The 27,466-nt window shown below is 42.5% G+C and overlaps 1 protein-coding gene and 1 long non-coding RNA gene across 3 annotated transcripts in view; one reads left to right on the top strand and one right to left on the bottom strand.

Moving 5' to 3' along the window:
- slc15a2 (solute carrier family 15 member 2) overlaps window positions 1-27,466 on the bottom strand; it is a 359,727-nt gene that overhangs the window by 129,114 nt on the left and 203,147 nt on the right. Inside the window, exon 14 of one of the 2 annotated variants that reach the window (XM_073047617.1) lies at window positions 7,788-7,876. The exons of the other annotated variant lie outside the window; for it this stretch is intronic. Coding sequence (XP_072903718.1) covers window positions 7,788-7,876 — 89 coding nt within the window. The remainder of the gene's footprint in view (window positions 1-7,787; window positions 7,877-27,466) is intronic. 2 annotated transcript variants of the gene reach the window in all.
- Window positions 1-27,466, top strand: part of LOC140728617 (uncharacterized) — a 79,961-nt gene that overhangs the window by 36,988 nt on the left and 15,507 nt on the right. The window lies entirely within an intron of this gene.

A 27,466-nucleotide genomic window follows, 5' to 3' on the forward strand; every position in this document is an offset into this window, starting at 1 on the left:
ATTTTTCTGAATTCCAGTGAATAGTCGCAGAGCCATCAAATACTCTTCATATGACTGGACATTTAATCATGGAATCATTTCTGTGAACCTATTTTGAACCTTCTCCAGTTTTAACTCATCCTTTCTAAAATAAGGATTCTAAAACCGCACACAACTGTATGCGACTGTGCGACTGAGCTGGGAGAACCACTACAGCGCATCTTCAACATGAGCCTGGAGCAGAGAAGAGTACCCAGACAGTGGAAAACATCCTGTATTGTCCCGGTACCGAAGAAACCACAACCAAAGGAGTTGAATGACTTCAGACCTGTTGCCTTGACGTCGCACATGATGAAGACCATGGAGCGGCTGATAATACAGAATCTGAGGCCACAAACCAGGCACGCCCAGGATCCTCTTCAGTTTGCGTATAAGGAGAAGGTGGGAGTGGAGGATGCTATCACGTATTTGCTGCACGAATCCCTCTCTCACCTAGATGGGGTCAGTGGTGCTGTGAGGATTACATTCCTGGACTTCTCTAGTGCCTTTAACACCATCCAGCCCAAGATCTTAAGGCACAAACTAATGGAGATGGGAGTAGACTCTCACATGGTGGATTGGATAGTGGACTACTTGACAGATAGACCTCAGTATGTGCGGTTGGGAGACTGTAGGTCTGACACGGTGGTCAGCAGCACAGGAGCGCCGCAGGGGACCGTGCTCTCTCCGGTCCTGTTCACCCTGTACACATCAGACTTCCAATATAACTCGGAGTCCTGCCATGTGCAGAAGTTTGCTGATGACACGGCCATAGTGGGGTGTGTCAGGAATGGACAGGAGGAGGAGTATAGGAAACTGATACAGGACTTTGTGATATGGTGCAACTCAAACTACCTGCGCCTCAATATCACCAAGACCAAGGAGATGGTGGTGGACTTTAGGAGATCTAGGCCTCATATGGAGCCAGTGATCATTAATGGAGAATGTGTGGAGCAGGTTAAGACCTACAAGTATCTGGGAGTACAGTTAGACGAGAAGCTAGACTGGACTGCCAACACAGATGCCTTGTGCAGGAAGGCACAGAGTCGACTGTACTTCCTTAGAAGGTTGGCGTCATTCAATGTCTGTAGTGAGATGCTGAAGATGTTCTATAGGTCAGTTGTGGAGAGCGCCCTCTTCTTTGTGGTGGCGTGTTGGGGAGGAAGCATTAAGAAGAGGGACGCCTCACGTCTTAATAAGCTGGTAAGGAAGGCGGGCTCTGTCGTGGGCAAAGTACTGGAGAGTTTAACATCGGTAGCTGAGCGAAGGGCGCTGAGTAGGCTACGGTCAATTATGGGAAACTCTGAACATCCTCTACATAGCACCATCCAGAGACAGAGAAGCAGTTTCAGCGACAGGTTACTATCGATGCAATGCTCCTCAGACAGGATGAAGAGGTCAATACTCCCCAATGCCATTAGGCTTTACAATTCAACCGCCAGGACTTAAGAACTTTTTAAAAGCTATTATTAATGCTTTTTGAGATAGTGATTTAGATGCATATCATATTTTTTACTGAGTTAGGTATTGTATGTAATTAGTTTTGCTACAACAAGTGTATGGGACATTGGAAAAAAAAGTTGAATTTCCCCATGGCGATGAATAAAGTATCTATCTATCTATCTATCTACAATGCTCCAAATGAGGCCTCACCAGTGCTTTATAAAGCCTCAACATTATATCCTTACTTTTATCTTCAAGTCTCTTGAAATTAATGCTAACATTGCATTTGTCTTCCTTACCACTGACTCAACCTGCAAATTAACCTTTAGGAAATCTTGCACAAGGACTGTCAAGTCCCTTCGCATCTCAGTTTTTTATATTTTCTCTCCATTTAGAAAATAGTCAAACCTTTCATTTCTTCTACCAAAGTCCATGGCCATACACTTCCCGACATTGTATTCCATCTGCCACTTCTTTGCCCATTCTCCGAACACTTCCATCATCCAAGTCATCAGAGTCTGGCTCTGTGGCTCAGAACAATAGGGAAAGGAAGAAGATGGCAGCAGTGATAGAGGACTTTATAGTTAGGGGGTCAGATAGGCGATTCTCTGGATGCAGGAAAGAACCATGAATGGTAGTTTGCCTCCCAGGTGCCAGGGTCTGGGATGTTTCTGATTGCATCCAAGATATCCTGAAGTGGGAAGGAGAATATCCAGAGGTTTTGATACATATTGGTACCATCGACATAGGCTGGAAAAGGGAGGAGGTCCTGAAAGCAGACTACAGGCAGTTAGGATGAAAGTTGAGAAGCAGGACCACAAAGGTAGTCATCTTGGGATTACTGCCTGTGCCACATGACAGTGAATATAGGAATAGAGTAAGGTGGAGGATAAATGCATGACTGAGGGATTGGAGCAGGGGGTAGGGATTCATATTTCTGGATCATTGGGACCTCTTCTGAGGCAGGAGTGACGTGTACAAAAAGGATGGGTTGCACTTGAATCCAAGGGGGACCAATATGCTGGTAGGGAAGTTTGCTAAGGCTATCAGGGAGAGTTTAAACTAAGATTGCTGGGGGTTGGGAACCAAACTGAAGAAAGGTTGGAAGGGGCGGTTGGCTCACAAATGGGGAAAGCTTGGAGACCGTGCAAGAGGGAGGACAGGCAGGTGATAAAGAAGGGACATGCTCAGACCGATGGTTTGAGATGTGTCTATTTTAATGCAAGAAGTATTATGAAAAAAGCAGATGAGCTTAGAGCATGGATCAGTACTTGGAGCTATGATGTTGTGGCCATTACAGAAACATGGATGGCTCAGGGGCAGAAATGGTTATTTTGAGTGCCACGATTTAGATGTTTCAAAAAGGACAGGGAGGGAGGCAAAAGAGGTGGGGGCGTGGCACTGTTGATCAGAGATAGTGTCACAGCCATAGAAAAGGAGGAAGTCATGGAGGGATTGTCTAGAGTCTCTGTGGGTGGAAGTTAGGAACAGGAAGGGGTGAATAACTCTACTGGGTGTTTTTTATAGACCACCCAATGGTAACAGGGACATCAAGGAGCAGATAGGGAGACAGATTCTGGAAAGGTGTAATACTAACAGGGTTGTTGTGGTGGGAGATTTTAATTTTCCAAATATCAATTGGCATGTCACTAGAACGAGGGGTTTAGATGGGATGGAGTTTGTTAGGTGTGTTCAATAAGGTTTCTTGACAAAATATGTAGATAAGCCTATAAGACGAGAGGCTGTACTTGATCTGGTATTGGGAAATGAACCTGGTCAGGTGTCAGATCTCTCAGTGGGAGAGCATTTTGGAGATAGTGATCACAACTCTATCTCTTTTACCATAGCATTGGAGAGGGATAGGAACAGACAAGTTAGGAAAGCGTTTAATTGAGAGTAAGGGGAAATATGAGGCTATCAGGCAGGAACTTGTAAGCATAAATTGGAAACAGATGTTGTCAGGAAATGTATGGAAGAAATGTGGCAAATGTTCAGAGGATACTTGCAGCATGGAGTTCTGCATAGGTATGTTGCAATGAGACAGGGAAAGGATAGTAGGGTACAGGAACCGTGGTGTACAAAGGTTGTTGTAAATCTAGTCAAGAAGAAGAGCTTATGAAAGGTTCAAAAAGCTAGGTAATGATAGAGAGCTAGAAGATTATAAGGCTAGCAGGAAGGAGCTCAAGAAAGCAATTAGGAGAGCAAGAAGGGACCATGAGAAAGCCTTGACGGACAGGATTAAGGAAATCCCCAAGGCATTCTACAAGTATGTTAAGAGCAAGAGGATGAGACGTGAGAGAGTAGGACAAATCAACTGTGACAGTGGAAAAGTGTGTATGGAACCAGAGGAGACAGCAGAGGTATGTAATGAGCACTTTGCTTCAGTATTCACTACAGAAAAGGATCTAGGCAATTGTAGGGATGACATGCAGCAGACAGAAAAGCTTGAGCATGTAGGTATTAAGGAAGAGGATGTGCAGGACATTTTGGAAAGCATCAAGTTGGATAAGTCACTGGGACCGGACAAGATGCACCCCAGGCTACTGTGGGAGGCAAGGGAGGAGATTGCTGAGCCTCTGGTGATGATCTTTGCATCATCAATGGGGATGGGAGAGGTTCTGGAGGATTGGAGGGTTGCGGATGTTGTTCCCTTATTCAAGAAAGAGTAGAGATAGCCCAGGAAATTACAAACGTTTGTAGACTAATGTCTATAATTGATGGAGAAGATCCTGAGAGGTTGGATTTATGAACATTTGGAGAGGCATAATATGATTAAGAATAGTCAGCATGGCTTTGTGAGAGCAGGTCATGCCTTACAAGTCTGATTGAATTTTTTGAGGATGTGACTAAACACATTGATGATGGTAGATGTAGTGTATATGGATTTCAGCAATGCATTTGATAAGCTACCCCTTGCAAGGCTTATTGAGAATGTAAGGAGACATGGGATCCAAAGGGACATTGCTCTGTGAATCCAGAACTCACTTGCCCACAGAAGGCAAAGTGTGGTTGTAGATGGGTCATATTCTGCATGGAGGTTGGTCATCAGTGGTGTGCCTCAGGGATCTATTCTGAGATCCTTACTCTTTGTGATTTTTATAAATGACCTGGATGAAGAAGTGGAGGGATGTGTTAGTATCACCAAGACCAAGGAGATGGTGGTGGACTTTAGGAGATCTAGGCCTCATATGGAGCCAGTGATCATTAATGGAGAATGTGTGGAGCAGGTTAAGACCTACAAGTATCTGGGAGTACAGTTAAACGAGAAGCTAGACTGGACTGCCAACACAGATGCCTTGTGCAGGAAGGCACAGAGTCGACTGTACTTTCTTAGAAGGTTGGCGTCATTCAATGTCTGTAGTGAGATGCTGAAGATGTTCTATAGGTCAGTTGTGGAGAGCGCCCTCTTCTTTGTGGTGGCGTGTTGGGGAGGAAGCATTAAGAAGAGGGACGCCTCACGTCTTAATAAGCTGGTAAGGAAGGCGGGCTCTGTCGTGGGCAAAGTACTGGAGAGTATAACATCGGTAGCTGAGCGAAGGGCGCTGAGTAGGCTACGGTCAATTATGGAAAACTCTGAACATCCTCTACATAGCACCATCCAGAGACAGAGAAGCAGTTTCAGCGACAGGTTGCTATCGATGCAATGCTCCTCAGACAGGATGAAGAGGTCAATACTCCCCAATGCCATTAGGCTTTACAATTCAACCGCCAGGAGTAAGATATGTTAAAGTGCCGGGGTTGATTGTATTTAATGTATTTAAGTAAACTACTTAAGAACTTTTTAAAAGCTATTATTAATGCTTTTTGAGAGAGTGATTTAGATGCATATCATATTTTTACCGGAAAGTATTGTATGTAATTAGTTTTGCTACAAGTGTATGGGACATTGGAAAAAATGTTGAATTTCCCCATGGGGATGAATAAAGTATCTATCTATCTATCTATCTAAATTTGCTGATGACACAAAAGTCGGAGGTGTTGTGGATAGTGTGGAGGGCTGTCAGAGGTTACAGCCGGATATAGATAGGATGCAAAACTGGGCTGAGAGGTGGCAGATGGAGTTCAACCCAGATAAGTGTGAGGTGGTTCATTTTGGTAGGTCAAATATGATGACAGAATATAGCATTAATGGTAAGACTCTTGGCAGTGTGGAGGATCAGAGGGATCTTAGGGTCCAAGTCCATAGGACACTCAAGGCTGTTGCGCAGGTTGACTCTGAGGTTAAGAAAGCATACGGTGCATTGGCCTTCATCAACCGTGAGACTGAATTTAGGAGCTGAGAGGTAATGTTGCAGCTATATTGGACCCTGGTCAGATCCCACTTGGAGCACTGTGCTCAGTTCTGGTGACCTCACTATAGGAAGAATGTGGAAACCATAGAAAGGGTGCAGAGGAGAGTTATAAGGATGTTGCCCGGATTGGGGAGCATGCTGTATGAGAAATGGTTGAGTGAACTCGACCTTTTCTCCTTGGAGCGACAGAGGATGAGAGGTGACCTGACAGAGGTGTATAAGATGATGAGAGGCATTGATCATGTGGATAGTCAGAGGCTTTTTCCCAGGCTGAAATGGCTAGCATGAGAGGGCACAGTTCTAAGGTGCTCAGGAAATGGGTACAGAGGAGATATCAGGGCTAAGTTTTTTACGCAGAGAGTGGTGAGTGCGTGGAATGGGCTGCTGGAGACAGTGGTGGAGGCGGATACAATAGGGTCTTTTAAGAGACTCTTTGACAGGTATATGGAGCTGAGAAAAATAGAGCTATGGTCGAAATGACAATAAAAATGACTTGACTTGACATAAGAATGTAAGAAATAGGAGCAGGAGTCGGCCATCCAACCCACCGAGCCTACCCTGCCATTCAATGAGGTCATTGCTGAACTGTCCGTAAGCTTTCCACTGTAACTTGGTACAGGTGACAATAACAAACCAATACCAGTACCAATAACAAGGCCAGGATTGAATGTGGGTTGCTGAGATTGAGACTGAGAGGCAACACCATTACCTGCTACATTGCTGTAGAAAGAGAAGGGGATTCATGCTCATATAAGCTTAGTGAGTATTTTTTATGTCTCTTCTCGTCTTGTTGCCTTTATGAATGAGTCTGAATCCGAGTCTGCTGGAGACTGGAGGCTGAAGAATTGGTTTAGACGACTATGAATGTGCAAAGGTGGGAGGGGGGAATGGGGATTGTTGTTGTTTTGTTACATCAGTGATTTGTGTTGTTCTGCTGAACATTGTTCACATGCGATGTTGATACACTTGCAGGCTACCCCCAGCTCCCCCTTGCGTGTTGGTTATTAATGCAAATGATACATTTCACTGTATATTCCCATGTTCATGTGAAAATAAACCTGAATCTTGAAAAATCAATTGCACTTCCAACAACTTCAGAGCAATAGGAGATGGGATTTAATCCTGTTACATGTGTGGTGAAGCACTTTAGCTTGTCCAGTGGAGGTAGAAGTTTCACAATGAATAGTAGGTCCATAGTAACGATTGAAGACAAAAGGTTCTTGGTGTACAACACCATGGATCCATAACGGTGGCACTACTGGTAGATAGAGTGGCGGAGAAGGCATGCAGTGTGCTTACCTTCAGTAGCAGAGGCATACAGACGGCGTATTTATGGAACAGCTTGATTAATTCAACTTTAGTTCAGAATCGGGTTTAATATCACTGATATATGCCAATAACTATTATTTTGCAGCACTGTACTTCTGTCAACTATCATTGTGTCATCAGCAAATTTTCAGACAGTGTTTGAGCTGTTCTTAGCCATGCAATTGTGGGTGTAGAAAGAGTAGGGCAGTGGGCTAAGCATGCATCCTTGAGGTGTGCCAGTGTTGCTTGTCAGGGTGGAGGGGTTGTTATTTCTGATCCTCAGAGACTGGAATTCCTGGTGAGGAAGTTGCAGAGGGAGGTACAGAGGCCCAGCTTTTGACGCTTGTTGATTAGCACTGTAGTTATATGATCATTCCCTGCTATCTTCACCCACGCACGTTACCCATCCCACATTTAACATTAGCATTTAGACTTTGAAGAAAGACACTGTCTGTCTACTCTAACAATGCCTCTCATAATCTTATGAACATTTATCATATCTCTCTTCAGCCTCTGCCTCTCCAGATAAAACAACCCAAGTTTGTCCAAACTCTCGTTATAGCACATGCCCTCTAAAACAGGCAGTGTTAGGGTTGGGATTAAACCTCTTCTGCACTCTCTCTAAAGCCAACAACTTGCGTAGGGTGACCAGAACTGTATGCAAACCTCCAGGTTTGGCATAACCAGAGTTTTATAATGCTGTAACTCGTAGGTCTGAATACTTACGTCAAGTTAATTTTACATTTCGCAATGAGTGGATAAATGCCCATATCGAAGACTGGAATAAAAATAACTATCAAAAGGGCGTTAATTGTCTGTGCAAAAGAAAAAAGAGACACAAGCAAAAATAATTAGTAAGGATTTAGTAACACCGGTTTGCATCTGAACACTGTTAGAAACGCTCTGACAACAATTTTGTGGGGGTGATTGTCCCTCATATCTCCATTTTCCTGATATACGGAGTTGCTTGGTTACCTCTGGATAGTTAAAGCTATTGCAGGAGACTCCTTAAGTGTCAAGGTAGTTATGGAGGGATAAGGTTAGTCTTGAACTGGCGAAGATTTATTTCATTAGCCTTTGAAAGGTCTTGGTGAAAACAAAGACAAGATTACAGAGAGAACATAGAAATTTACAGCACATTACAGGCCCTTTGGCCCACAATTTTGTGCTGACCATATAACCTACTCTAGAGACTGCTTAGAATTTCATTAGGACATAGCCCTCTATTTTTCTGAGCTCCATGCTCCTATCTAAGAGGTTCTTAAAAGACCCTATTGTATCGGGTCGAGTTTGAATGGGGCACGACTGCGCAAGCGCGTGAAGGTCAGCCTCTGAGGCAGCGGGAGAGTTTAAAAGGTGAGCAAATTAACAGAATGGGCGATGGAGTAGTGGGAGACAGAGTAGGAAGGCTTTGGCTCGAGAGGCTTCGGCAAGCAGAGGCTGAGGACGAGCTTGCTCCCAGTGAGGTAAGGCCGGTCAGCTCCTTTAATTAATCTAATTAACTTCGAAGTAGGTCTTTTTTTTCCCTTGATGAATCGGCCCGGACAGACGGAGGACAGCAAGGATCACACAGCTAACGGTACGAGCTAACGGTTTAAAAGATTCGTGTGTTTGGTGAGGTAAGTGGGTGAGTGGACTTATTTTTCCTTGTTTCATTCCTGTAGAATTAGGTAGCATGTCTGCAGGGTTTGTGCTTTGTTCAGGGTGTCAGATGTGGGAATCCTGGGAGACCTCCAGCCTCCCTGATGGCCACATCTGTGACAGGTGCACCGAGATGCAGCTCCTCGGAGACCGTGTTAGGGATCTGGAGCTGCAGCTTGATGACCTGCTTATTAGGGAAAGTGAAGAGGTGATAGACAGGAGCTACAGGGGAGTAGGCATCCCTAGGCTACAGGGGTCAGAAAACTGGGTGACTGTCAGGAGAGGGAAGGGAAATGCCTAGATAGTGGAGAGCATCCCTTTGGCTGCTCCACTCAGCAGCAAGTATATCGTTTTGGATGCTGTTGAGGGGGATGACCTGACAGGGGACGGCCACAGTGACTGGGTCTCTGGCACTGAGCCTGGTGCTGTTGTGCAGGAGGGAAGGAGGGAGAAGAGGAATGTGGTAGTCATAGGGGATTCCATAGTCAGGGGAACAGACAGGAGATTCTGTGAGCCTGATAGAGATACCCACATGGTGTGTTGCCTCTCAGGTGCCAGAGTACGGGAGGTCTCGGATCGGGTCCAGAATATTCTGAAGGGTGAGTGCGAGCAGCCAGCTGTCTTGGTACATGTCGGTACCAATGACATAGATAGGAAAAGGGAGGAGGTCCTGAAGAGAGATTTCTGGGAGTTAGGAAGGAAGCTGAGAAGCAGGACCTCCAGGGTAGTAATCTCAGGATTGCTACCTGTGCCACATGCTCGCGAGGGCAAGAATAGTAGGATCAGGCAGATGAATGTGTGGCTGAGAGACTGGTGCAGGGGGCAGGGCTTCAGATTCTTGGATCATTGGGATCACTTCTGGGGGCAAGTATGATCTGTTCAAAAAGGACAGGTTACACCTGAACCCGAAGGGGACCAATATCCTGGCAGGAAGGTTTAATAGAGCTGTTAGGGAGGGTTTAAACCATTTGGCGGGGGATGGGAACCGGAATAATAGAGCGAAGGAGGGGGAAAATAGAAATAAATCTAAGATAGTGAGCAGTAAAGATGTCAGAGAGGACAGGCAGGTGATGGGGCAAATTTGCAGCCATTGGGATGAGTTGCAGTGCAATAAAGGTGTAGTGCAATCAAAGCAAAAAGTACCAAATACTGGACTTAAGGTGTTATACTTAAATGCACGCAGTAGAAGGAATAAGGTGGATGATCTTGACATACAGCTACAGATTGGCAGGTATGATATTGTGGCCATCATTGAGACGTGGCTAAAGGATGCATGTCTCTGGGAGCTGAATGTCCAAGCATACACGGTGTATCGGAAGGATAGGCAGGTAGGCAGAGGGGATGGCGTGGCTTTATTGGTAAGAAATTATATTAAATCATTAGAAAGAGGTAACAAGTAGGCTAGACAAGGGAGATGCAGTAGGTTTCATAAAATATGCCCTCCAATCCAGGCAACATCTTTGTAAATCTCCTCTGCACTCTCTATAATATTCACATCCTTCCTGTAGTGAGGTGATCAGAAGTGGGGTCTGACCAAGGTCTTAGTAGCTTCAACATTACCTCTCGGCTCTTGAACTCAATCCTACGGTTGATGGCACAGCATACACCTTCTTAATAACACTGACAACCTGTGCAGCAGCTTTGAGTGTCCTATTGACACAAACCCCAAGATCTCTCAGATCCTTTACACAGCCAATAGTCCTACCATTTATATTACATTCTGTTGCTAAATGCTGTAATCTGGAGCAAGAATCTGAGGAGAAAGGAATTGTTGAAACACTGCAGTATGAATGGCATCTAAATAGAGAATAGACAATAGGTGCAGGAGTAGGCCATTCAGCCCTTCGAGCCAGCACCGACATTCAATGTGATCATGGCTGATCATCCACAATTAGTACCCTGTTCCTGCTTTCTCCCCATATCCCTTGACTCCGCTAAATGCTGCTCAATCTGCAGTGAGATGGGAACCAGAATGACAGTACTGAGGATGAAGTAGTTGGTTTACACAGAGGCAATGCGTAGTGAGACTCCATCAAGGAGAGGCAAAATTTGCATTTAACAAGATGAGTTGCAATGTAAAAGGTGGACAAAATCAAGAAGAATGAATACAGGACTGTAGGTGTTAGATTTGAATGTGCGCAGAATATGGAATAAGATGAACTTGTAGAACCTTTGCAGATGATGTATGATGTTGTAGGCATCACTGAATAATGGCTGAAAGAAGATTATATATGGGAGCTTAACGTCCAAAGGTACACGTTGTATCAAAAGGATGGGCAGGAAGGTAGAAGGGGCAGCATTGATCTATTGGTAAAAAATGAAATCAAATCATTAGAAAGAGGTGAGCTAAGGAACTGCAAGGGTAAAAACCCTGATGGGAATTATATATAGACTTCCAAACAGTACAAACAGCAGTAAGGATGTGGCCCATAAGTATGCAAGTAGATTGGGAAAATCAGGTTGGTGCTGGATCTCAAGAAAGGGAATTTCTAGAATGCCTACAAGATGATGTTTTAGAGCAACTCGTGATTGAGCCCATTAGGGTATGAGCTGAACATGAGGAAATCTGCAGATGCTGGAAATTCAAGCAACACACACAAAATGCTGGTGAAACACAGCAGGCCAGGCAGCATCTATAGGGAGAAGCGTGTCGATGTTTCGGGCCGAAATGTCGACGGAGGGTATGAGCTATTCTGGATTGGGTGTTGTGCAATGATCTGAAATTGATTAGAGAGCTCAAGGTAAAAGAACCACTGGGGACAAGTAATCACAATATGATCGAATTTGCCCTGAATTTGAGAAGAAGATAAAATCAAATGTATCAGTATTACAGTAGAGTAAAGGAAATTAGAGAGATATGAGAGATTATTGGGGCAGAATTGATTGGGAACCAATATGATAGAGCTGAGGATGAACCAGCAGGTTTACAAGTAGATTACAGATGTAACATGAATGTAAGCAAGGACAAACCAAATGTAGATAGAGCAAAGAGTTAAATTGCACCACAGAGGTAAAATTCAAAAGGGTGAAGCATGCAGGACTGAAGGTACTGTATTTAAATCGAGGTAGCTTTCAGAATCAGGCAGGCAAACTTGTGGCACAATTAGGGATTGGTTGGTATGACATCGTGGGGATCACTGAGTCATGGCTGAAAGAAGACCATAGTTGGGAGCTTAACATCAAAGGATATATTTTGTAACAAAAGAACAGGCAGGAAAGCATAGGTGGTGGTGTGGTCTATTGGTAAGAGATGGAATTACATCTTTAGAAAGAGTTAACTTAGAGTCAGAGAATGTCAAATCTTTGTGGGTAGAGTTAAGAAACTGCAAGGGTGAAAAGATCCATTATGGGAATCATATATAGGCCTCTGAATAGTAGCCAAGATGTGGGGCTGAGATTGCAAAGGGAGCTGAAAAAGGCTTGTAATAAGGGTAATGATAGACTTCAATAAATAAGGGGATTAGGAAAATCAGGTTGGTGTCAGATCGCTAACAGGGAATTTGTCGTTTGCCTACAAGATAGCTTTTTAGAGCAGCTTGGGTTTGAGCCTACTCAGGGAAAGGCTACCTTAGATTGGGTGTTGTGTAATTACCCAGATCTTGTTGGTCAGCTTAATGTAAAGGAACCCTTAAGAGGCAGTGATCATGACATGATTGAATTCACACCGCAATTTGAGAGGGAGAAGCATAACTCACATGTATCAGTATTGCAATGGAATAAAGGAAATTACAAAGGCATGAGAGAGGAGCTTTCCCAGTGGATTGGAGGAGGATACTGGCAGGGATGATGGCAGAGCAGAGATGGCTGAAGTTTCTGGGAATAGTTCACAAGGTGCAGGATAGATCTGTCCCATGGAAGAAGAAACTCTCAAATGGTGGGGTAGGCAAAGGTGGCTGACAAGGGCAGTTATTGACTGTAAAAAAAGCCAAGGAAGGGCATGTAAGGTAGCAAAAGTGAGTGGGAAATTGGATGATTGGGAGGCTTTTAAAATCCATCAAGAGGCAACTAAAAAGCTATAAGAAGGGAAAAGATGAAATATGCGGGGAAACTAGCCGATAATATAATGCAGGGTACGAAAAAAAAATTTCAGTTATATATAAAGTGTTAAAGGGAGTTGAGAGTTGACATTGGAGCATTGAAAAATGGTGCTGGTGAGATAGTGATGGGGGACAAAGAAATGGCAGATGAAATTAATGGGTGCTTTGCATCAGTTTTCACAGTGGAAGACATTTTCAGTGTGCCAGAGGTCTGCAAGTCAGGGAGCAGGAGTGAGTGCCATTGCTATTGCAGTGGAAAAAGTGCTAGGCAAACTCAAAGGTCTAAAGGTGGGTAAGTCACCTGGACCAGATGGACTACATCCTGGAGTCCTGAGAGAAACTGCTGAAGAGAAAACGAATGCATTGGTCATAATCTTTCAAGAATCACTTTGATTCTGGCATGGTCCCAGAGAACTGGAAGATTGCAAATATCATTCCACTTTTTAAGAAGCAAAGAAGGCAGAAGAAAAAAAATTATAAGCCAGTTAGCCTAACCTCAGTGGTTGGGAAAGTGATGGAGACTATTATTAAGGATGAGGTGATGGGGTACCTGGAGACTAATGAAAAAATAAGTGGAAGTCGGCATGATTTCTTTGAAGGGAAATATTGCCTGACAAATTTGTTGGAGTACTTAAAGGAAGTAAAAAAAGCCAGATGGACAAAGGCAAGGCAGGGGGGTCATTTCTTGGATTTTCAGATGCTATTTGGTAAGGTGTCACACATGAGGCTGCTTAACAGGATAAATTCCTGTGGTGTTACAGGAAAGATACTGGCATTGACAGAGAATTGGCTGACAGGCAGGAGTTAGCATGTGGGAATAAAAGGGGCCTTTTCCGTTGTCTGCCAGTGACTAGTGATGTTCCTCAGGGGTCAGTATTACCGCTACTCTTCACATTGTCAATGACTTAGATAATGGAATTGATGGCTTTGTGGCAAAATTTGCAGATAATATGAAGAGCAGTGGAGGGTATGTTAATTTGCAGGTCGAGTCTGTGGTAAAGAAGGCAAATACAACATTGGCATAAACTTCAAGACAAATAGAATATAAAAATCTTGTTGGAATATAAAATTCTTGTTGGAGATCATGCTGAACCTTTATAAGACACTAGTCAGGCTGCACTTGGAGGACTTACAACAGTTTTGGGCCCCATATTTCAGAAAGAATGTGTTGTCATTGGAGAGCCCAGAGGAGGCTCACGAGGATGATTCCAGGAATGAAGGATTAACATATGAGGAGCTTTTAGCGGCTTTGGGTCTGTACTCACTGGAATTCAGAATACATTGGGAACTCATTGAAAACTACCAAATATTGAAAGGACTAGATAGGGTGGACATGGAGAGGATGTTTCCTGTGGTGGGGTAACAGAACTGGAGGGCACAGCCTCAAAATTGAGGGGCAACCTTTTGGAACAGAGGTAAGGAGGAATTCTTTTTAGCTGGAGAGCAGTGAATCTGTGGAATGCTCTGTTACAGACTGCAGTGGAATCTAAATCTATGGGCATATTTAAGGTGGAAGCTGATTGTTTCCTGATTAGTCAAGGCATCAAAGAATATAGCGAGAAGGCAAGTATAAAGGGTAGACTGGGTCAAGTTTCAGCCATGATGGAATAGTGCAGCAGACTTGATGGGCTGAATGGCCTAATTCTGCCCCTATGTCTTATGATCTAACATTGGTAGGGATGACAGTTGAAATTCTTTGAAGAAATAACAAGCAGAATAGACAAAGGAGAATTGATTGATATGTGTACTTGAGTTTTCGGAAGGTTTTTGACAAAGTGCCACACATGAGGCTGCTTAACAAGCTATGAGCCCATGGTATTACAGGGGAGATTCCAGCATGTTTAAATTCGTGGCTGACCAGCTAAAGGCAAAGAGTGAGATAGATCACAAGACAATAAGACATAGGAGCAGAATTAGGCTATCTGGCCCATCGAGTCTGCTCCGCCATTCAATAGGCTGATCCTTTTTTTTATCTCCTCAATGCCAGTTCCTGGTCTTCTCCCCGTAATGTGTGATGCCATGTCCAATCAAGAACCTATCAATCTCTGCCTTAAATACACCCAACAACCTGGCTTCCACAGCTGCATGTAGCAACAAATTCCACACATTCATCACCCTTTGGCTAAAGAAATTTCTCCGCATCTCTATTTTGAAAAGGTGCTCCTCTATCCTGAGGCTGTGCCCTCTTGTCCCAGACTCTCCCACCATAGGAAACATCCTTTCCACATCTACTCTGTCTAGGCTTTTCAACATTCAGAAGGTTTCAATAAGACCCCCCCCCCCCCCCACCCCAAATCCTTCTGAATTCCAGCGAGAATAGACCAAGAGCCATCAAATGCTCCTCGTATAATAACCCTTTTATTCCTGAAATCATCCTTGTGAACCTCCTCTGGACCCTCTCCAATGCCAGCACATCTTTTCTAAGATGAGGGGCCCAAAACTGTTCACAATGCTCAAGGTGAGGCCTCACCAGTGCCTTATAAAGCCTCAGCATCAAATCCCTCCACTTGTATTCTAGACCTCTTGAAATGAACGCTAACATGGCATTTGCCTTCCTCAGCACCAACTCAACCTTCAAGTTAACCTTTAGGGTGTTCTGCACAAGGACTCCCAAATATCTCCACATCTCAGATTCCTGGATTTTCTCCCTGTTTAGAAAATAGGCCGCACATTTATTTCTACTACCAAAGTGCATGACTTTGCATTTTCCAACATCCTATTTCATTTGCCACATTCTTGCCCATTCTCCTAATCTGTTTAAGTCCTTCTTCACCTTACCTGTTTCCTCAACACTACCTGTCCATACACCAATCTTTGTATCAGCTGCAAACTTGGCAACAAAGCTATCTATTCCATCAATGAAATCATTTATATACAGCATAAAAAGAAGTGGTTGTAGATGGGTCATATTCAACATGCAGGTCGTTGACCAGTGGTGTGCCTCAGGAATCTGTTCTGGGACATCTACTCTTCATGATTTTTATAAATGACCTGGATCAGGAATTGGAGGGATGGGTCAGTAAATTTGCTGATGACACAAAGGTTGGGGATGTTGTGGATAGTGTGGAGGGCTGTCAGAGGTTACAGTGGGACATTGATAGGATGCAAAACTGGGCTGAGAAATGACAGATGGAGTTCAACCCAGATAAGTGTGAAGTGGTTCATTTTGGTAGGTCAAATATGATGGCAGAATATAGTATTAATGGTAAGACTCTTGGCAGTGTGGAGGATCAGAAGGATCTTGGGGTCTGAGTCCATAGGACACTCAAAGCTGCCATGCAGGTTGACTCTGTGGTTAAAAAGGCATACGGTGTATTGGCCTTCATCAACCGTGGGATTGAGTTTAAGAGCTGAAAGATAATGTTGCAGCTTTATAGGACCCTGGTCAGACCCCACTTGGAGTATTGTGCTCATTTCTGGTCACCTCATTACAGGAAGGACGTGGAATCCATAGAAAGGGTGCAAAGGAGATCTACAAGAATGTTGCCTGGATTGGGGTGCATGCCTTATGAGAATAGGTTGAGTGAACTCGGTCTTTTCTCCTTGGAGTGAAGGAGGATGAAAGGTGACCTGATAGAGCTGTACAAGATAATGAGAGGCATTGATCGTGTGGATAGTCAAAGCCTTTTTCCCAGGGCTGAAATGACTAGCAAGAGAGGGCACAGTTTTAAGGTACTTGGAAGTAGGTACAGAGGAGATGTGAGGGGTAAGTTTTTTTTTATGCAGAGAGTGCTTGAAATGGGCTGCCGGCAGTGGTGGAAATGATAGGGTCTTTTAAGAACCTGCTGGATAAGTACATGGAGCTCAGAAAAATAGAGGGCTTTGGGTAAGCCTAGGTAGTTCTATGGTAAGGACATTTTTGGCCAGCTTTGTGGGCCGAAGGGCGTGTATTGTGCTGTAGGTTTTCTATGTTTCTATGTTTCTAAGCGGTTCCAACACTGGCCTCTGCGAAGCACCACTACTCACTGGCAGCCAACCAGAAAAGGATCCACTTATTCCCACTTGCTGCCTCCCACCAATCAGCCAATGCTCTAACCATGTCAGTAGCTTTCCTGTAATACCATGAGCTCTTAACTTGGTAAGCAGCCTCATGTGTGGCACCTTGTCAAGCACCTTCTGAAAGTCCAAATATACAACATCCACTGCATCCCCTTCATCTATTCTACTTGTAATCTCCTCAAAGAATTCCAACAGGTTTGTCAGGTAGGATTTTCCTTAAAGGAAACCATGCTGACTTTGTACTATCTTGTCCTGTATCACCAAGTACTCCATCACTTCATCCTTAACAATTGACTCTAATATCTTCCCAACCACTGAGGTCAGGCTAACTGGTTTATAATTTCCTTTCTGCTGCCTTCCTCCTTTCTTAAAGAGTGGAGTAACATTTACAATTTTCCAATCCTGTCACCATGCTGGAATCTAATTCTAATGCCACCACAATCTCTAATGCTACCTCTTTCAGAACTGTAGGGTGCAGTTCCTCTGGTCTGGGTGACTTGTGTACCTTTAGGTCTTTCATCTCTTTGAGCACCTTCTCTCTTGTAACAGTAACTGCACCCACTTCTCTTCCTTCACACACTGTAACATCAGGCATATTGCTAGTGTCTTCCACAGTGAAGACTGAAGACTGACGTAAAATACTCATTCAGTTCATCAGCCATCTTCTTGTCCCCCGTTATTATTTCACTTGCCTCATTTTCTCGTGGTCCTATATCCACTTTCATTTTTCTTTTATCTTTAACATACTTGAAATAACTTTTACTATCCACTTTGATATTATTTTCTAGCTTGCGTTCATATTTCATCTTTTCCCTTCTAATGATTTTTTTTAGTTTCTCCCTGTAGGTTTTTAAAAACTTTCCAAACCTCTATCTTCCCACTAATTTTTGCTTTGTTGTATGCCCTTTCTTTTGCTTTTCCAATAGCTTTGTCTTCTCTTGTCAGCCATGGTTGTACTATTTTATTTCTTTGAGAAGGGGAGCCTTTTGTGGTTGGCTGCAGTGACTAGTGTTGTTCCACAGGTGTCTGTGTTGGGACCAATTCTTTTTATGTCATATGTCAATGATTTGGATGATAGAATTAATGGCTTTGTTGCAACGTTTGCAGATGATATGAAAATAGGTGAAGGGGCAGGTAGTTTTGAGGAAGTCAAGAGCCTACAGAAGGACCTAGACAGATTTGGAGAATGGGCAACGAAGAGAATGTACTTTGGTAGAAGAAATAAAAAGGTTAACTATTCTCTAAATGGAGTGAAAATACAAAAAAAAACTCATGTACAAGTGGATTTGGGAATGGTGCTGGATTTCCTAAAGGTTAATTTGCAGGTTGAGTCTATGGTGAGGAAGGCAAATGGAATGTTAGCATTCATTTCAAGAGGACTAGAATATAAAAGTAAGAATGTAATGTTGAGACTTTATAGAAGTACCAGTGAGGCTTCACTTGGAATATTGTGAGCGGTTTTGGGCCCATATCTTGGAAATAATGTGCTGAAACTGGATAGGGTTCAATGGAATTTCATGAAATGATTACAGGTTTGAATAGCCTGTCATATGAAGAACGTTTGTTGTCTCTGGGCCTGTATCAAAATCAGAATCAGGTTTATTATCACTGGCATGTGACATGAAATTTGTTAACTTAGCAGCAGCAGTTCAATTCAATACATAATATGGAAAAGAAAAATAATTAAAATAAAAAATAATAAGTAAATCAATTGCAGTATATGTATATTGAATAGATTACATATGTGCAAAAATCAGAAATACTGTATATTAATGAGGTAGTGTCCAAGGGTTCAATGCCCATTTAGGAATTGGATGGCAAAGGGGAAGAAGCTATTCCTGAATCGCTGAGTGTGTGTCTTCAGGCTTCTGTATCTCCTACCTGATGGTAACAGGGAGAAAAGGACATGCCCTGGGTGCTGTATGTCCTTAATAATGGACGCTGCCTTTTTGAGACACTGATTCCTTACGATTTCCTGGGTACTTTGTAGGCTAGTACCCAAGATGGAGCTGAATAGTCCTGTGCAGTAGCCCCACCCCAAACCAGACAGTGATGCAGCCTGTCAGAATACTCTCCACGGTACATCTATAGAAGTTTTTGAGTGTATTTGTTGATGTGCCCTCGCATGTCTTCAAATCTCTTCAAACTCCTAATAAAGTACAGCTGCTGTCTTGCTTTCTTTATAACTACATTGATATGTTGGGACCAGGTTAGATCTTCAGAGATCTTGACACCCAGGAACTTGAAACTGCTCACTCACTCCACTTCTGTCCTTCTATGAGGATTGGTATAGAACCATAAAACATTATAGCACAGAAACAGGCCCTTCAGCCCTTCTTGGCTGTGCCGAAGCATTTTTCTGTCTAGTCCCACTGACCTGCACCTGGACCATATCCCAGCATACACCACTCATCCATGTACCTGTCCAAGTTTTTCTTAAATGTTAAAAGTGAGCCCACATTTACCACTTCATCTGGCAGCTCATTCCACACTCCCACCACTCTCTGTATGAAGAAGCTCCCCCCTAATGTTCCCTTTAAACTTTTCCCCCTTCACCCTTAACCCATGTCCTCTGGGTTTTTTTCTCCCCTAGCCTCAGTGGAAAAAGCCTGCTTGCATTCACTCTATCCATATCCATCATAATTTTAAATACCTCTATCAAATTTCCCCACATTCTTCTGTGCTCCAGGGAATAAAGTCCTAACCTATTCAACCTTTCTCTGTAACTAGTTTTCTCAAGTCCCAGCAACATCCTTGTAAACCTTCTCTGCACTCTTTCAACCTTATTACTACCCTTCCTGTAATTAGGTGACCAAAACTGCTCACAATACTCCAAATTCGGCCATATCAATGTCTTATACAACCTCACCATAATATTCCAGCTCTTATACTCAATACTTGGATTTATAAAGGCCAGTGTACCAAAAGCTCTTTTTATGACCCTATCTACCTGTGACGCCACTGTAAGGGAAAGAGGTGTCTCCATTTCACTCCGAACTTCTGGAATTTATTACCACAGGCAACTATGGAGGCCAGGTCATTGGGTGTATTCAGGCAGAGTTTGTTAGATTCTTTATTGGACATAGCATCAAAGGTTACGGGGAGAAGGCTGGGGAGTGGGGCTGAGGAGGGGAAAAAAGGATCAGCTATGATTGAATGGTGGAGCAGGCTTGATGGATTATGGTCTTATGGTCTTATTTCTTAAACTCCATAAGAATCTCATTTGTTGTTACCTGCCTATATCTGCTATGCACCTTTTTTCTCTTATCCAGAGCCTCAATATCCCTTGAAAACCAAAGTTCCCTATGCTTGTCATCTTTACTTTATATTCTGACAGGCAGGCACACACAAGCTTTATACTCTTAAAATATTATTTTTGAAGCCTCCCACTTACCAAGTACATCTTTGCTATTAAAAAGCCTGTCCCAATCCACACTTGCCAGATCCTTTCTTATAACATAAAAATTGCCCTTTCTCCAATTTAGAAACTCAACCCATGGATCAGACCTATATTTTTGCATAATTACTTTGAATCTAATGGCATTGTGGTCACTTGATGCAAAGTGTTCTCAAACACAAACTTGTCCTGTCTCATACCCCAATAGCAGATCCAATATCACATGCCCTCTCATTGGGGTTTCTACATACTGAGAAAAAACGTTCCTGAACACATTTGACAAACTCTATCTCTTAAAAGACCCTATTGCATGCACATCTAATATCGATGCTGACAGGGCATTCCACGCACCCACCACTCTCTTGTGTGAAAAACTTACCCATTACATCCCCTCTATATCTACTTCCAAGCACCTTAAAACTATGCCCCCTCATGTTAGCCATTTCAACCCTGGGAAAAAGCCTCTGGCTATCCACACAATCAATGCCTCTCATCATCTTATACACCTCTATCAGGTCACCTCTCATCCTCCTCACTCCAAGGAGAAAAGGCCAAGTTCGCTCAACCTATTCTCATAATGTACGCCCTCCAATCCAGGCAACATCTTTGTAAACTTCCTCTGCACTTTCTCTGTAGTATTCACATCCTTCCTGTAGTGAGGTGACCAGAACTGAACACAGTATTCTTGAACTCAATCCCATGGTTGATGAAGGCCAACACACTATATGCCTTCTTAACAACACTGTCAACCTGTGCAGCAGCTTTGAGTGTCCTATGGACATGGACCCTAAGATCTCTCTGATCTTCCTCACTGCCAATAGTCTTACCATTAATACTATATTCTGTCTTAAAATTTGACCAACCAAAATTAACCACTTCACACTTCTCTGGGTTGAACTCCATCTGTCACTTCTCAGCCCAGCTCTGCATCTCATTGATGTCTTGCTGTAACCTCTGACAACCCTTCAGACCATCCACAACACCCCAATACTTTGTATCATTAGAAAACATACTAACCCCACCCCCCACTTCTTCATCCAGGTCATTTATAAAAATCACAAAGGGGAAGGGTCCCAGAACAGATCCCTGCAGAACACTGCTGGTCACCAAACTCCATGCAGAATACAAACCATCTACAACCACACTTTGCCTTCTGCAGGTGAGCCAATTCTGGATACACAAAGCAAGGTCACTTTGGATCCCATGCCTCCTTACTTGCTGAATGAGCCTTGCTTGGGGAATCGTATCAAATGCCTTACTGAAATCCATATACTCTACATCCACTGCTGTACCTTCATCAATATTTTTTATTACCTCCTCAAAGAATTCAATCAGGCCTGTAAAGCACGACCTGCCCTTAACAAAGCCATGCTGACTATCCTTAATTAGATTATGTCTCTCCAAATACTCATAAATCTTTCCTCTCAGGCTCTTTTCCAACAACTTGCCCACCACCGAAGTAAGACTCACTGGTCTATAATTTCCTGGGTTTTCTCTACACCCTTTCTCCACTCCCTGTCTCTATTGATGATGCAAAGATCATCGCTAGAGGCTCAACAATCACCTCCCTCACTCCACAGTAGCCTGGGATATATCTCACCTAGTTCTGGTGACTTACCTAACTTAGTGCTTTTCAAAAGTTCCAACACATCCTCTTTCTTAATGCCTATATACTCAAGCATCTCAGCCTGCTGTAAGTCATCCCCACAATTGTCAAGGTCCTTTTGCTTGGTGAATACTGAAGCAAAGTATTCCTTAAGTACCTCCACTACCCCTTCCTACTCCACGCACATATTTCCACTATTACATCTGATTGGACCTATTTGTTGGGTTAAATTAATTTACTTGTCTCCTACTGCTCAGGTTATTACTAACTCTCAAATTTCTAAGCCCTTTAAATTACAGTGGGGAACTAGACAAGGTTGCCCTCTTAGTCCTTTACTTTTTGCTTTAGCTATAGAACCTTTAGCAATAGCATTTCAAGAATCTAAGGACATTTCTGGTATACTAAGGTATGACTCATAAAATTTCGTTATACGCTGATGATATTTTACTTTTTATCTCTAACACTGAAACTTCTTTACCTTCGGTTCTTTCTTTAATTTCCCAGTTCAGTTTTTTTTTCAGGATATAAGCTGAACTTACATAAAAGTGAGCTATTTCCTTTAAATGACCTAATGTCATCAAATGCCAAATTTCCGTTCCAAGTTGTTACAAGTCAATTTACATATCTAGGTATAACAATTACTAAAAACTTCAAGAACTTATTTAAAGAAAACTTAAACCCCTTATTGAATTATGTGAAAAAGACGCTTTCTAAATGGTTCCTCTTTCTTTATCCCTAATTGGCCGAATTAATTCAATTAAAATGAAGATCCTTCCTAAATTTTTATATCTTTTTCAGGTTTTACCTATTTTTATTCCTAAGACCTACTTTGATTCTTTAGATTCAATTTTAACATCTTATATTTGGAATAGTAAACAAGCTCATTTAAGTAAAGTTTACCTACAAAGAAATAAAGAGATGGGCGGATTAGCCCTACCCAATTTTAGGTTTTACTATTGGGCTGCCAATATAAGGAATATTACTTTCTGGTCCTATTATATTTATCATAAAGATTGCCCATCATGGGTCTCCTTAGACGTTAATTTTGTAAAAACTTCCTCTATTGTCTCTCTTCTTGGATCATACTCTTCTTTTTCAGCAAATAAAACAACAGATAACATAATTGTTAAGCAAACTTTAAGGATCTGGTCTCAATTTAGAACATTTTTTGGTTTAGCGAATTTTTCATTATCATCTCACATTTTCCTTAATTTTTTTTTTATCCCTTCCAGTACTGACAACGTCTTTAAGGATTGGGATGAACTAGGTATTAAGTGTTTTTGGGACCTGTTTATCTCAGGATCTCTTGCTTCATTTGACCAATAGTCAACTAAATTTGCACTCCCAAAAACACATTTTTACAGATACCTTCAAATTAGAGATTTCTTACGTTTCCAATTAACTACTTTTCCTATAGGTCCTGATAAAAATTTACTGGACGATCTTTTAAATTTAAAACCTTTTGTTAATGGTTCTATTACCGGTATCTATAACTTGTTGATTGATTCTAGACAAGACTTTTTAGATAAAATAAAAAAAAGCTTGGGAGGATGACCTAAATTGTCAGATTTCTGATGAAAGATGGAATAAAATTCTTAAACGGGTTAATAAATCATCTTTCTGTGCTCGTCATTCTCTTCTACAATTTAAAGTGGTTCATAGAGCTTACATTTCTAAACAGAAGCTGTCCAGTTTTTATCCGAACGTGTCTCCACTTTGTAATAAATTGCAACTCTGCTGATGCCTCTTTAATTCATGTTTTGGTTTTGCCCTAAAATTGAAAAGTTTTGGCGGGAAGTATTCCATACCTTCTCACAACTTTTTAGGGTCCAATTTGACCCAAATCCCCTTACTGCCTTGTTTGGTATTATTGCAAATGAAGATATAATTTTAAATACTCCTAACCTACAGGTTTTAGTTTTTACCTCTCTTTTAGCGAGGAGAGCAATCTTGCCTAAATGGAAGGAGTCTACCCCTCCTACACATCTTCAATGGCTACGTGATATTATGTCTTATTTAAATTTAGAAAAGATCCGCTGCTCAGTCTTAAATTTGAAACAATCTTTTTATGATATCTGGGGACCTTTCCTAAATTACTTTTCCAATTTATAAAGTTTAACAGTGCACAGACTTTTATGTATATTTTTATCTTCTCTTCTTAAGCAAATATGTTTTTTTTCTAATTATCCATTATAATCCATCAGCTTTTTTCTTTGGTAGTTGGTAGGGGATTGACTTTTTTTATATAAAAAAATTTCTTTTATGATGTATGACCTATTTTTTAATTTTTGATTACAGAGTGGTATACCTTTATGTGATATGCTATAACATTTTGATCAATTTTATTACAATATATGAATGTACACAATTTTATGTTGAGATGTATCTATGTGTTGCACTCTGTAAATCTTGTTTTTTCTTCTGAATAAAAATATTGTAAAAAGAAAGAAAAATCATCCCTTCAATTGTCAAGGTCCTTTTGCTTGGTGAATACTGAAGCAAAGTATTCCTTAAGTACCTCCACTACCTCCTCCGACTCCATGCACATATTTCCACTATTACATCTGATTGGTCCTATTCTCACACGACTCATCCTCTTGCTCTTCATATACTGTACTTGTAGAATGCCTTGGGGTTTTCTTTAATCCTGCTCACCAAGACCTTTTCATCCCCTACTTGTTCTCCTAATTTCATTCTTGAGATCCTTCCTGGCAACCTTGTAATTTTCTAGAACTTTATTAGTACCTAGTTTCTTGAAACTTTCGTAAGCTTTTCTTTTCTTCTTAACTAGATTTTCCACATCCTTTGTACACCATGGTTCTTTTACACTACGATCCTTTCCCTCCTTCCATGGAACCTCTGCAAGAAGGCCATGCAAATGTTCCCTGAACATTCACCACATTTCTGCTGTGCATTTCCCTGAAAACATCTGTTCCCAATTTATGCTCCCAAGTTCCTGCCTAATAGCATCATATTTCCCCCTACCCCAATTAAATGTTTTCCCAAATTGTCTGCTCCTATCCCTCTCCAGCACTATGGTAAAGGAGATAGAGCTGTGATCACTACCTCCAAATGCTCTCCCACTGGGAGATATAACACCTGACCAGGTTCATTTCCCTATACCAGCTCAAGTACAGCCTCTCCCCTCATTGGCATTTCTACATGTTGCATCAGGAAACCTTCCTGAGCACACCTAACAAACTCCACTGGATCTAAACTCCCTGTGCTAATGAGATGCCAGTCAATATTAGGAAAGTTAAAATCTTCCATCACAACAACCTTATTATCATTGCACCGTTTCAGAATCTGCCCCCTATCTGCTCCTCAATGTCCCAGTTACTATTTGGGGGTCTATAAAAAACACTCCGTAGAGTTCTTGCCCCCTCTTGTTTCTGACTTCAACCCACACTGACTCACTGTAGATAATTCCACCATGACTTCCTCCTTTTTTGCAGCTGTGGCCCTATCCCTGATTAGTAATGTCACCCATTCCGCTTTTGCCTTCCTCCCTGTCCTTTTTGAAAAATTTAAAGCCTGGCACACTCAGCAGCCATTTCTGCCCCTGAGACATCCAAGTCTCTGTAATGACCACAACGTCATAGTTCCATGTATTGATTCATGCTCTAAGTTCATCTGCCTTGTTTATGATACTCCTTGCATTAAAATAGACACATCACAAACCATTAGACCATTAGCATGTTTGCCCTAACATCTGCCTATTCTTCCCCACAGACTCCCTACAAGCTGCCTCATCCTCGTCTCTTCACTTCAGTTCCTACTCCCCAGCAATTCTAGTTTAAACCCTCCCCCACAGAATTAGCAAACCTCCCTGCCAGGATATTGGTCCCCCTCAGATTCAAGTGCAACTCGTCCTTTTTATACAGGTCACACCTGCCCCAGAAAAGGTCCCAATGATCCATAAATCTGAATCCATGCCCCCTGCTCCAATCCCTCAGCCATGCATTTATCTGCCACCTCATCGTATTCCTATCCTTAATATCGCGTGGTACAGGCAGCAATCCTGAGATTACTACCCTTGAGGTCTTGCTTCTCAGCTTCCTTCCTAACTACCTGTATTCTGCTTTCAAGATCTTCTCCAAGAGGTACCACGACCTCTGGCTGTTCAACCTCCCATTTCAGGATAATGTGGACATGTTCAGAAACATCACGAACTCTAGCATCTGGGAGGCAAGCTGCCATCTGTGTTTCTTTTTCACGTCCACTGTATCGCCTAATTACAGGGAAAACCTGTCACTGCTGCCATCCTTTTCTGTTCCCTGCCCCTCTGAGCCACAGGGTCAGACTCAGTGCCAGAGGCATGGTCACTGTTGCTTCTGCCAGGTAGGTCCCCTCCCCCCACAGTAGTCAAAGTGGAGTACTTATTGTTAAGAGGATGGCCACAGGGATGCTTTCCACTACCTGACACTCTCCTATTTCTCGTCTGACACTCAGCCACTTATCTGTCTCCTGTGGCCCCGGTGTGAATACCTGCCTGTATCTCCTATCGATCACCTCCTCACTTTCTCTGAGAAGGCACAGGTAATCGAGCTGCAGCTCCTGTTCCCCAACTCTAAGGAGCTGCAGCTCAATGCACCTGGAGCAGATGTGGCCATCTGGGAGGCTGGAAGTCTCCTGGTTCTACATCTGACACCCAGAGCAGAAAATTGGACTTGCAATCATACCCACTATTCTTAGGTTAGATGAAAAAAGAGATATGAAAGTACTTACCTCCTTACATCGTCTAGGCCCATCCTCAGCGAAGCCCCAATGATCCAAAGCCCTACCACTCTGACTCATGCTACTCCAATGACCACTCCTTCGACGACCACTCTGCTAGACAGTGTCTCCCTTTTATTCTGGAATCTTCTCAGTTGCTTTGTGTGATGATGAGCTACTGCATCTGTGCACTTCTCCCAATCGAATCTCCCACTGAAAGGAACTCCTCACTTTTTAAATCTTCTCAGCAGTCTTATGCGATGATGAACTACAGTGTCTACGCACTTCTCCCAATCAAATTATTTCTCAGTTCCACCCACGATGCCTCATGAGACAAGTTCTCCAGTAGGCTCTGATGGAGTACTGCCATGACATTTCCCCTGTCTAGTAATACCACCATTCCTCCTTTAATCCCTCTCTCTCTGTCATGTTTAAATGCACCCTGGAATATTGAGCTGCCAGTCCTATAACTCTCACTAATGGCTACAATTTCATAATTCCAGGTGTTGATCCATGCTCTGAGCTCATCTGCCTTTCATATGATATTTCTTGCATTGAAGTATGTGCAGTTCAAGACACTAGACACTCAACCTTTTTATTCCTGACTGAAGTCTTACCAACATTGTTTCCACAACCTCTCCACCAACTGTTCTGGCATTCTGGTTTTCATCCCTTTGCAACTCTAGTTTAAATCCTACAGTACAGCATTAGCAAACCTTCCTACTAGCATATTAGTCCCCCTCCAGTTCAGGTGCAAACCATCTCTTCTGTACAGGTCCCACCTTCCCTAGAAGACGAAGGAAGTTTATGAAAGATTTCAGAAGTAGGTTTTTTTACACAAAGAGTGGTAAGTGCATGGAATGTGCTGCCAGGTCTGGTGGTACAGACAGATACATTAGGGATAGTTGAGAGAATCTTTGATGGTTCCATGAATGAAAGAAAAATGTACGGTTATATGGGAGGGAAGGGTTAAATTGATCTTAGAGTATGTTAAAATGTTGTCACAACA

This window comes from Hemitrygon akajei, chromosome 5, assembly GCF_048418815.1.
Source record: "Hemitrygon akajei chromosome 5, sHemAka1.3, whole genome shotgun sequence".
Taxonomy (NCBI): Eukaryota; Metazoa; Chordata; class Chondrichthyes; order Myliobatiformes; family Dasyatidae; genus Hemitrygon; species Hemitrygon akajei.